Below are 12,921 nucleotides of genomic sequence, written 5' to 3' on the forward strand. Positions count from 1 at the left end.
CTGGACTGTAAGATTAACCACTCCCCTTTTTTTGTTACAAATCTTCTACCTTTACAATTGTGACAGTCGCAATTAGTCATGATAACAGTTATTCACTATTGAATCTTACGAATCTTATCCCCATATCTTTTCACCAGACCCATCTAGACAAGATGACAGCTATTCAGTGGGGACTATTTCTTTCCCCCCATACTCTTAAACTAAACTACCTCTTGAAACCTTGTAAGCCAGTCACTTCGTGCCTTTATTGCCCCCTCATTTTAGGTAGCCAATGTCTGAGAGAGATTAGTTTTTAATTTTCTTTTCTTGTAATATATTTGTCATGTTTTGGTATCAAGATTTTGGTTATCTCGCAATATAAACTTGAAAAGTAATTTCTGTTTAGAAATCTCTGCAGAGGTGTTTATAATATGTGTATTATTTCTTTCTTAAATTATTGGGAGAATGCACCAAATAAGCATGTAGTATTCTTTGCGGAAAGCAGCCTTTCTCAACAGTGATTCTGTGAGTGAATTAAAGCCCTACAAAAAATTATTTGAATTACTGTTTTCTTAATTCTCTCTAGGATGGTACATAGCTTACACTATTCTAGGCTAGTACGTGAGAATTTAATTCTTTACGTATAATAGGTGCCTGAGGCTTAATTTGCTCATGGAATCCCAGTTGCAAAGGTCTGATGATATGCTTGTTAATTACAGATTCAATTTCTTGATTAGTTGTAAGCTGTTCTGATTTTCTTTTCTCACATCAGTTTTACTAAGTTATATTTTTCACAAAATTTGCCTGTTTTACTTACAATTTTGGCATACTTTTATTTATTATCTTGTTATCTTTTCATATACCTATATATATACAAGACAGAGTCCCTGGTATGATGCTATGGGTTAATGTGCTGGACTGCAAGGTCGGTTTGAACTGCAAGGTCAGTTTGAACTGTGAGGTCGGTGGTTCAAGCTCACCAACCGCTCCTTGGAAACAATATACATGGTCACTATGAGTTGGAACCAACTTGATGGCACTTAACAACAATATATACAGACATTGTTTTCAGTTCTGTTAGTTTTGCTTTATATATTTTGAGCCTATTATTAGGTGAATGTAAATTTAGCATTGTGTTTTATCTTCCTGCTGAACTGCATCTTTATCATTATGTCACTATTTCTAGTAATACTTCTTATATTAAAGTCTACTATGTATCTTTTTTTGATTGGTGTTTGCATGGTTTATCTTTTTACTTTTAACTTCTCTGAGTACTTTCATTTAAGATGTGTCACCACAAGATTAGTGGTTCAAATTCACCAGCCATTCCTTGGAAACCCTATGCAGGATTGCTATGAGTTGGAATCAACTTAATGGCACTTAACAGCAGCAAAATTGGATGTCTTTATTTCAGTTTAATTTGTGAAGGACAGTTTTGCTGCATACAGAATTCCATGTGGGCAGTTAATTACTTTGAACACATTAAAGATATAGTTCCTTTGTCTTTTGGCTTTAATTGATTCTGTTGAGATGCTGGAGGTCAGTCTTAATTCTTTATCTTTTTTTCTCTCACTGCCTTTAAGGTTTCCTATACTTTTTTTAATTATTATTATCAGTTTCACTGTAATGTACTTAATGTGTTTTTTCTTTGTTCTTCTCCATCTTTTCATGTTTCCTTAAACATATTAATTGTAACGTTTTAAACATCTTCCCTATTAACTGTGGGTCTGCATCTCTTGTCTATTTTCTTTTGTGTCTCTTTTCTTTTGGGTTTTAGATACTGTTTCCAATGGAATGTTGAATATTATGCATGCGGAATTATAGAGGCTGTGGCTGGTGCCTTTCTCTACCAGAGATTTAATATTCTTCAGGCAGGTAGACTACAATATCAGCAAATCACCTAGATTACTTGAGGGACCTGAATTCCAATTTTTATCTCCCTAGGAACCATGGCTTTGTCAGTTTGTAAATTTTTCATACTGTGGTGGCTTCTGCATTGCTGTGATTCTGGAAGTTGTGTCACCAGTATTTTAAATACAAATTTAATGAATTGAAGACAAAAGGAAGACAAACTGTCATCAAGAGCATAATACACGAAGAAAACAAAAGGTCATTAAGAAGGCGGAAAGAAGTAAAAGACCAAAATGGATGTCACAAGACTCAAACTTGCTCTCCAGTGTGCAGATGCTAAAACAAATGGAAGAAATGAAGTAAAAGAACTGAATATAAAAATTTGAAGGGCAGCTTCAGAAGACAGAGTCAAATATTATAATGAAATGTGCGAAGACCTGGAGTTAGAAAACCAAAAGGGACGAATATGCTCAGCATTTCTCAAGCTGGAAGAACTGAAGAAAAAAATCAAGCCTTGGCCTGTAATAACTGAAAGATTCTTTGGGCAAAATATTATGAATGATGCAGAAAGAATCAAAAGAAGATGGAAGGAAGGGTCAACAGGATGGGAAACTTAGACATTGACCACCCCAAAAGGGGAGGGGGCTACAAAGTAAAGAAGTGACTGGCTTACAAGCTTTCAAGAGGGAGCCTAAATCCAGAGGGTGCAGAAGAAGGTAGAATCTCTGCTGAGTAGTATCCAATCTGTCTGGGTGGGGCTGATGAAAGGAGATGGGGATAAGACTCTTGTGGTTCAGTAGTAAATGATTGCTATCAGGACTGACTGTGAGGGTTGGAAATGTAAAGGAAGACATTTTGTAACAAATGGAGAGTGGCTGATTTTGCAGTCCAGGAGCAGAGGTCCCCAGGACCATCAAGGGAAAAGAGCGAGTGTGGGATCCTACCCAGAAAAACAGTGATGCCAGAGATGGAGGCAGAGATGAAGATGTGGAGAGATGGAACAGCTGGGGACTCTGCACTCAGGGAGGGAGAGGGTCTGTGTGTTGATGGCCAGGGGGCAGGCTTGCGGGGTGTACCCTTTGGTTGTTTGATGGTGCATGGAGGGGATTGTAATCATTGCAATGAAATGAAAGTGTGGTAGGATGAATGTAAAACTAATGTTCCCCCATATAAACGATCACATAATTCACAATTTAAAAAAAAAAAAAAGATGAAAGGAGGAATACACAGAGTTACTGTACCAAAAGGAAATTGTTGATTTTCAACTGTTTCAAGGGGTAGCTTATGATCAAGAGCCAATGATACTGAAGGAAAAAGCCCAAGGTGCACTGAAGGCATTGGCAAAGAACAAAACTCTGGGAATATATGGAATACAAATTGAAATCTTTCAACAAACTTATGTGGCACTGGAGGCACTCATTCATCTATTCTGAGAAATTTGAAAGATAACTACCTGGCCAACTGACTGGAAGATACTATGTTTGTGCCCGTTCCAAAGAGAGTTGACCCAACAGAATGTTGAAATCATCAGACAATATCATTAATATCGTAGGCAAGTAAAATTTTGCTAAAGATAATTCTAAATGTAATGCTACAGCATTATGTTAACAGGGAGCTTCCAGAGGTTCAAGCCAGATTCAGATAGGAACATGGAATGAGGGATATTGTGGCTAATGTAAGATGGATCTTGGCTGAAAGCAGAGAATACCAGAAAGGTTTTCACCTGTGCTTTATTGAGTATGTAAAGGTTGTTAATTGTGTGGATCGTGACAAGCTGTGAACAACATTGCAGAGAATGAGTAATTAGGAACACTTAATTGTGATCATGAGGAACCTGTACCTAGGCCAAGAAGCAGTAATTCAAACAGATCAAGGGGGCACTGAATGGTTTAAAATCAGGAAAGATGTGTGCCAGAGTTGTATTCTTTCATTATACTTATTCAACTTGTATGCTGAGCAAATAATCCAAGAAGCTGGATTATGTGAAAAAGAACATGGCATCAGTACTGGAGGAAGACTCACTAACAACCACAATATGCAGATGATACAGCCTTGTTTGCTGAAAGTAAAGAGGATTCAAAATGCTTACTGATGAAGATCAAAGATCACAGTCTTCAGTATGGGTTGCACCTCAGTGTGAGGAAAACAAAAATCCTAATCACTGGACCAATAAATAACATCAAGATAAATGGAGAAAAGATTGAAGTTGTCAAATACTTCATTTTACTTGGATCCACTATCAACAGTAGTGAGGTTGGCCCAGGATCAGGCAGGTTTGTTTTTTTCTGCTGTGCATGAGGTTGCTGTGAGTCGGCACTGACTCAATGGCACCTAACAACAACAACACACTCTACATAGACGCCTGGTATGGTGCCGTAGAATCAGCACTGAACTGCAAACCACAGGGCAGCAGTTCAAACCTACCAGCTGCTCCTCAAAAACCCTATACAGTGTCGCTATGTGTCGGAACCCTGAACTGACTGGACTGCACTTAACAGCAACAATACTTCCAATGGAAAAGAACAGCAGTGATGGCTGCCTTACTTCATTGAATTTGTCTTCCCCATGCCCTCTGGTATTGAAAGCCTTTGTTGTTCCAAGTTGTCTTAAAAATAGCTGGTGGATTTTGTTTACTGCCTTTTACTTTTTATTTTGCTTTTTCAGCAGAAGGATTGGGTCTGATGGAAACTTTTATTTTTTCCCCTCCACAACTGGAAGTATAAGTTTCCATCTGATAAATTTTTAAATAATTACTTGAAATCAGTGATGTTTATTGCTATATGTTTTACATTCTTCAGGATGCAGTGTCAGCCTTACTTGCAAGAACATCAGCAGAGCTGCTGGCGGTGGAACAAGAATTAGCACAAGAAGAAGAGGAGGAACCAGGGCTGGAAGAAGAGCCAAGGGTTCCAGATGGCGATTGGTAAAGCTTTTATTTCCTTTTGCTGTTGAATATTCAAGGAGGGTAGTGTTTAGTTTCTCATAAAAAAATATTTCAGGGAAAATTGTTATATCTTATTTTCTGGACTTGTGCAAAACAATGTGGCTCAGGAAGTTGTTGACTAGGAGGAAGTTTGTCCTTGGTCATCAGCAAGTCGAAAAAGATAATGGCGAGATTAATGGGCAAAGTTAACGTATTGACAAGGTTCTTTACTCTTGCCTCAGTAATTTGTGACACTATTTTCAGGGGCTTTTTGTTTAAGTCTAAATTATCTAATTTGAATGGTATTGTAGTCTTTGTGGTTTTAGAGTCATTGACAAATGAAAAGACTGCCTCCCTTTTTCTTTAAACTAGTAGAAATATCAAAACAGGTATTGAGGGAATGTCTTCTCAGTAGTTATTTCTCTATTTCCTCTTTCATCTTCCATACTCTTTTCTGTTGCCTCCTCTTATCCATTTCTCATCCTTAAAAAGGAAGGAAAAAAGTTATTTAACTTTGTCCAGATTTATACATGTATAAAGAGCTTTCTTTCCTGGTTCGCACAATTTTTCTGTAAAAAGAACATTTTAGTGAATGTTTATTTTTGAAGTATATTTATAAACTACTTGTATATACAGATTCTTATACTGTTATGTTTGAGTTTCTCTTAGCACATATAGCATGCACTTGTGTGTATGTGTATATAGCTATATAATAACTTTTTATAAACTCAGTATATATCAAGGTTGTTGTTGTTGTTGTTAAGTGCCATTGTGCCGGGTCCGACCCATAGCGACCCTGTACAGGGTTTCTGAGGGTGTAAATCTTTACGGGAGTAGAAAGCCTCATCTTTCTTCCGCGGAGCAGCTGGTAGTTTCAAACTGCTGACCTTAAGGTTCGCAGCCCGATTCGTAACCACTACGCTACCGGAGCTCCTTATATATCAAGGTATATATCATTAATACAGGAGCTCTGGTAGCATAGTGGTTACGAATCGGGCTGTGAACCTCAGGGTCAGCAGTTCAAAACTACCATCTGTTCAGCAGGAGAAAGATGCGGGCATTCTGTTCCTGAAAAAATTTACAGCCTCAGAAACCCTGTACAGGGTCACTATGAGTCGGAATCGATTCCATGGGACATTACAACAACAACAACATCATTAATACAATTGTGGCCATGTAGAAGAAACTATTGCTGCTGTGATACAAAATGGTACAGACATACATTGCTCTTATCAGAAGCCCTTTTTAGTAAATACACATCAGAGCACTATAAAACAAATAGGTATGAGAGTGATTATGAAGCTTGTCATGGTGTCTTTAAATACTACACCCTCTACACCCTCTACTGCATATAAAATGCAACTTGTTTTACACACATTTCAAAAAATATACTTAGTATGCATATAAAGGGACTTCTGGGTCATGTTCCTCATTCCCCCTAGTGAGTGTTTCATAGCTAGACATGTAATAACTTTTCTGTACCAAGTTGTCTGTATGTCACCAATCACAAAGTTCTTAGTTATCAGTGGGAAACATGTTTCTTTTTGAAGAGCATGAAAACACAACAAAACATGAGCTATCCCACAATGTCCTGCCACTTTTTTGTTGTTGTGAAGTGCTGTCAAGTCAATTCTGACTCACAGTGACCTGTATAGGGTTTCAAGGCTTTTTAAATGTGTGTGGGAGCAGAAAGCCTCTTCATTCTCCCATGGAGTGGCTGGTGGGCTTGAACTGCTGACCGTGTGGTTCGTAATCCAGTGCTAATCGTACAGAGCCACCATGTTCCCTTCTGGTATTTTGCTGCTGTTGTTAGGTGCCTTCAAGTCAGTTGCAGCTCATAGTGACCCCATGCACAATGGAACGAAACACTGCCTGGTCTTGCACCATCCACACAGTTGTTGTTATGCTTGAGTCCATAGATACCACCACAGTGCCAATCCATCTTGTTGGGGGTGTTCCTCTTTTTAGCTGACCCTCTACTTTCCAAACATAATGCCCTTCTCCAAGGACTGGTCCCTCCTGATTGTTGTTGTTAAGTGCTGTTGAATTAGTTACTGGTTCCTGTTGCAGACCGTGAAGGCCTGGTCAGAGGTCCGAGGCCCTATAGGCCCAAGTGTAACAGATCTAGCCACCTGGCAAGTTAATCACAAATTATTTTTATTAGATGCAGACATGAAGCCCTTGATATACACAGATAAATGTAATATTTTCCTAAAAGTCAAGACTGTAAAATTCTAAACAGGCAAAGTTCTTCCCTCAGAGAATTCATTCAGGGTAAATTGCGTGGCTCCCTGGTCTGTTCCAAGGACAATAGGAATGCCCTCCCTAAAGTGTTTCCAGGTGCTGCCTATTCACCCAGACGCCTCTTTTCCTGAAGAACCTGGGCTGGGCAGCGATACAGTAGGGATCCTCCGGATCCTCCCTTTCCTCCCTCCATTTGAGGCTAGGTGCTAAAAGGTATGTTAATTAAGCTTGAGAAACCAAGTTGCGGTTGTGAGATTCATTCGAACCTGCAAAGTATGATGTAAAGTTGCCTGAATGTCTGGAAAAATAAAGATAGACAGCTATATTTTGTCTTAGTCCCCTCCTAGCTTTGTGTAAAGTACCTCCCCTAAATAAAAGGAAGGCACAGAACGAATCCAGGTGCATTACGACTGGCAAGGCATGTGTTACAGCATGCAAGGGGTACAGTCCAGCCTTGCAGCCATACTGCCTGTTTAGCTAAGATGTTTACTATGCAGGATATTACGGCCTTCATGGCTGAGATGTTTGCAATGCAGGATCTGCCTGATGCCAGTCCAGCATTCACTCTGATCTTGGAGTGTCTCTTTGTCTCTCTCTTTGCGTCTCTGTGTCTCTTTTGCTATATGTATCGCCGCTGAATCTCCTCTCCTCGTGAACCAAACACTCGTGAACAACACAACTATGTCGAGGCAAGTCCCCGGCAGGTTCCAACTCATAGCAACCCTGTATAGGAGAGCAGCTGGTGTGTTTAACTGCCAACCTTGTGATTCGCAGTCCAATGCTGATCCTACATTGCCACAGTAGGAGTCCAGGTCCCTCCTAATAACATGTCCAAAATATGAGAGACATTCTGGCTATACTTCTTCCAATACAGATTTGTTCTTCTGGCACTTCATGATATTTTCAGTATGCTTCCATAACAGGATAGCTCAAATGGATCATCAATTTTTCTACATTTTCCCCTTGTTCATCATCTATTTTTCATATGCATATGTTGTTTTTATTAAGTGCAATGGAGTCGGTTCCCACTCATAGCGATCCTGTGCAGCATTTCCAAGGCTGTAAATCTTTACAGGAGCAGAAAGCCTCATATTTCTCCCGCAGAACAGCTGGTAGTTTCGAACTGCTGACCTTGAAGTTTGCAGCCTGATTCTTAACCACTAGGCTACCAGAGCTCCTGAGGCCATTGAAAATACCTTGGTTTGCATCAGGCACACTTTAGTCCTCAAACTGATATCTTTGCTCTTGGACAATTTCCTTGTAAATATGGCTTATGTAGAATATAAACCATATTTATAATCTGGAGCACCACTTGTAATGTGGCCTAAGTCCGTGCCAGGAATTTTGTTAAGATGGTATCATCTGATATATGGGTTATATGAAGAAAAACATGGCATCAGGATTGGAGGAAGACTTCATTAACAACCTGCAATTTGCAGATGATACAACCTTCCTTGCTGAAAGTAAAGAAGACTTAAAATACTTACTGATGAAGATCAAAGACCACAGCCTTCAGTATATATTGCATCTCAATGTAAAGAAAACACAAATCCTCACCACTGGACCAATAAACAACATTGTTATCAATGGAGAAAAGATTGAAGTTGTCAAGAACATCATTCTTCTTGGATCAACTATCAACACTCATGGAAGCAGCTGTCAAGAAATCAAATGACGTATTGCATTAGGCAAATCTGTTGCACAAGACCTTTTTAAAGTGTTGAAGAACAGAGATGTCAGCTTGAAGACTAAGGTGCACCTGATCCAAGCAAGCTATGTTATTTTCAATAACCTCATATGCATGCAAAAGCTGGAAGACCATAGAAGAGTTGATGCTTTTGAGTTTTGGTATTGGAGGAGAATATTGAAAGTGTCATGGGATGCCAAAAGAACCAATAGATCTGTCTTGGAAGAAGTGCAGTCAGAGTGCTCCTTGGAAGCCAGGATGGCCACACTTCATCTCTTATACGTTGGACATATTGCCAGGAGGTACCAGTTGCTGGAGAAGGATATCATGTTTGGTAAGGTGGAGGGTCAGAGAAAAAGAGGGAGATCGCCAGCGAGATGGATTATCAAAGTGGCAGCATCAATGGGCTCAAACGTGGCAACAGTTGTGAGATTGGCCCAGGACCGGGCAGTGTTTCATTCTGTTGTGCATAGGGTTGCTATGAGTTGGTACCAACTCTATGGCACTTAACAACAGCAACAAATACTTCAGTTGTTATTGTTAAGTGCCCTCAAGTCAGTTCCAACCCATAACAACCCTGTATAGGGTTTACAAGGAGCAGTTGTTAGGTCTGAACAGTCAGCCTTGCAGTTCAAACTGACCTTGCAGTCTAGCACATTATCCTGTCGCACCACACCAGGACTCTACTGATACTTCAAAAGTAAGATTTAAAGCCTCAAAAACTCTGCAGAGTCACTGTGAGTTGGAACCAACTTAACAACACTTAACAACAACCCTTACTGTAATAAATAGGTATTATCAATAAATGGGTATTATTAATCCTAGTGTCCCTATCCACTCGTGATTGAGAGTCATTCTGTTCTGTTGTATGATTAATTTTATAGTACATGGACAACTAATACCAATTTGCACCATAGTGAGCATCAGTATTTTAACTTTATATGTGGATTATTGGAATATTTTTATTGTAGCCTCTCAAAATGAGGTCACATTTCATGATTTTAACTTTGCCAATGCTAAATTATGTTGGGTTTGCTGTAGGTTATACCAGATAATAAAGTGAGAATGAGACCTTTGGGTTAAAAGTTCTAACCAGGGGAATGCCTTGAAATCATTATACATCGAGTCTGTTAGCTACTTCCCAGATAATGGGTATGGCCATGCCTTAGTTATACTTTTCTTAATGGAGCTCACCTGATTGACCTAATTAATAATACATTTTGTTTTGTTGTTTCATTTAACCACAGGTTAACAAGGCTAAGAGAAGCCTCTGATGAAATTGTGACTGAAGAAGAGTCTGAAGTTACTTTGTCAGAGGATAGTAGCTATCCAGAAGATATAAATTCAAGTCCTGGTGTGTCTGAAATGAAGGAAGACAAGAATAGGAATGAAAATGACTATGCCAAAGACCTTAGAAGTCAGCAACCTGCTGGAATACCCACCCTGGTGATTATTTTCAAGTGTATACTCCTATTCATGTCTATAGGAACGATATAGTTTAAGGAACTGGTTGTTTGTAGATTTGGGTATAATTCTGAATTAGGTTTCTGTTACAAAAGCTGATTGTGAAATGCAGTTATGCTAATGGGTGCTAAGAAGCATTATAAATGCTTGAAAATCTTAAAAATCTTAAATGCACCCAAATTGTTAAATCTTTAATTATATATAAGAGGAATAATGCTGCTTTAGATCTCTGTAAATGTTCTATGAATATTCATCAAATTATTTTGCAAATTTCCATAAATGTTAGAGTTTAAAATCATGAACAATAAACACTCAAAGTTCATTTTGGTCAGATGGTAATGTGGCACTTAAATCTCTTCTAGAAGGTAGCAGATGATGGGTTAGGCATAGGTACCAACCCAGATTTTAAGCAGTTAACTTTGGTAGTTGAGCCAGTGATATGTGGAGGTTTCCATTTCCAAATTAGGGAGTGCATTTTTAATCTTTGAGATTGATGACACTCTTGAAATGGTGGTACTAGAATTTAGAAAGTTCCCGTTCTGAGGACTTCTTTTTACAAAGCAAGGCAGGTTTGGAATCAGGCCAAATGATAATATCAGAATAGACATCTGCCTGTGCTTGCTGAGTTTGTATTTTGAGAAACTTTCTTTTATTATTTTAATTTTATTATTTTGTTGCATTTCCAAAGAGCTAATAAAAATAAACTCAGCTTCACAGCAATTGTACATTCATATATATATATATATGATTATAAATGATGCTGGAGATCTGATGATGAAATTTCATAAGACCAATGACTTCTTTATTGCAAATACCTTTTTTCAACAATATTAATGGTGACCATACACATGGTAGCGTAGTGGTTACCAATCGGGCTGCAAACCGCAAGGTCAGCAGTTCGAAACTACCAGCTGCTCCGCGGGAGAAAGATGAGGCTTTCTGCTCCTGTAAAGATTTACAGCCTCGGAAACCCTGTTGAGGGTCACTATGGGTCGGAACCGACTCAATGGCACTTAACAACAACATACACATGGACCTCATCAGATGGAATACATAGGAATCAAATTGACTACTATATGTGGGAGGAAATGATGGAAGAAGTTCAATATCATCATGCAAAATAGGCTAGGGGTGTACTATGGAACAGGTGATCAATTGCTCATATACTACTTCAGGCTGAAGCTGAAGAAAATTTTAAAAAGTCCACAAGAACCAAAATACAACCTTGAATAAATGCTGCCTGAATTTAGAAACCATCTCAAGAACAGATTTTATGCACTGAACAAAGACTAGAGGAGTTGTGGGATGACATCAAGAACATCATACATTAAGAAAGCAAAAAGTTATTAAAAAGACAAGAAACTAAGAAAAAACTAAAGTAGATGTCAGAAGAGACGATGAAACTTGTTCATGAATGAATATAGAGTAGGTAAAGCTACTGGAAAAAATGATGAAGTACAAGAGCTGAACAGAAAATTTCAACTGGCAGCTTGAGAAGACAAAGTCAAGTACTGTAATGAAATGTGCAAAGACATGGAGTTAGAAAAGCAAAACGGAAGAACACACTCAGCATTCTTCAAAAAGAACTGAAGGGGAAAAAAAAAAAAATCTAAGCTTAAAGTTGCAACAGTAAAGGATTCTGTGGGCAAAAATGGATGCAACCATAACAATGAAACGATATACAATTGGATGACTATAAAGCTAGTGTTCTCCCATGTAAACAATCACATAATTCACAATAAACATTAAAAAAAATGAAGTCCTGGTGTGGTGCTGTAGGATAAGCATAATAACTGCAAGTTCACTAGTTAAAACCACCAGCCACTCCTCCAAATCTTATACTAAGGTGCTTTATGCTATTTTCTGTTGCGTCATATGTATGTGGCAGCTGGACAATGAATAAGGAAGGAATACTGGAGAAGAATGTGGATGCATTTGAATTGTGGTGTTAGCCAAGAATATTGAACGTGCCACAGACTGCCTAAAGAACAAACAAATCTGTCTTGGAAGAAGTACAGACAGAAAGCGCCTTAGAAGTGAGATTGTCAGGGCTTTGTCCCTTGTACGTTTGGACATGTTATCAGGAGGGACCAATCAATAGAAAAGGACATCATGTGATGGGCCAGTGGAAAACAGAAAGACCCTCCCACACAACAAGATGGGTTGACACAGTGGCTGCCACCAGTGGGCTCAGCTATAACAAATGTGCGAATGGCGCAGGACCTGGCAGTGTTTCGTTCAGTTTGTGTAGAGTTGCTATGAGTTGGAACCAACTCAGCGGCCCCTAAAAAAGAGAACATATGTATGTTTGCCTTGTATTCTGTTTGAATCTACAACTTTAGTGTATTTTAATTTTCTTACATTTAATTACTTTTATCATTTGTCATTTATTCTGAAAAAAAAAAAAAAAAACCTAATCAAAAAGTTGAATGATGTTGGTTGTTAAGTGCCATAGAGTCAGTTCCAATTCATAGTGACGCTGTGTGGAGTTTCCAAGGATTTGGAACCACCAACCTTCTGGTTAGCAGTCCACTGCTGACCAGGCTTGTTTAATGATGAGCTAAACTTACTGAAAGCGAAGAGGACTTAAAACATTTACTGATGAAGATCAAAGAGCACAACCTTCAGTATGGATTACATCTCAATATAAAGAAACAGAAATCCTCACCACTGGGCCAATAAACAACATTCTTATCAATGGAGAAAAGATTGAAGTTGTCAAGGACTTCATTCTTCTTGGATCAACTATCAACACTCATGGAAGCAGCAGTCA

At 38.6% G+C, this 12,921-nt stretch overlaps 1 protein-coding gene across 1 annotated transcript in view; it reads left to right on the forward strand.

Moving 5' to 3' along the window:
• Window positions 1–12,921, forward strand: part of WWC2 (WW and C2 domain containing 2) — a 323,966-nt gene that overhangs the window by 281,920 nt on the left and 29,125 nt on the right. Inside the window, exons 17-18 of the mRNA XM_006834501.1 lie at window positions 4,629–4,753; window positions 9,932–10,130. Coding sequence (XP_006834564.1) covers window positions 4,629–4,753; window positions 9,932–10,130 — 324 coding nt within the window. The remainder of the gene's footprint in view (window positions 1–4,628; window positions 4,754–9,931; window positions 10,131–12,921) is intronic.

The sequence above is a fragment of the Chrysochloris asiatica genome, unplaced genomic scaffold (genome assembly GCF_000296735.1).
Source record: "Chrysochloris asiatica unplaced genomic scaffold, ChrAsi1.0 scaffold00011, whole genome shotgun sequence".
Lineage (NCBI taxonomy): Eukaryota > Metazoa > Chordata > Mammalia > Afrosoricida > Chrysochloridae > Chrysochloris > Chrysochloris asiatica.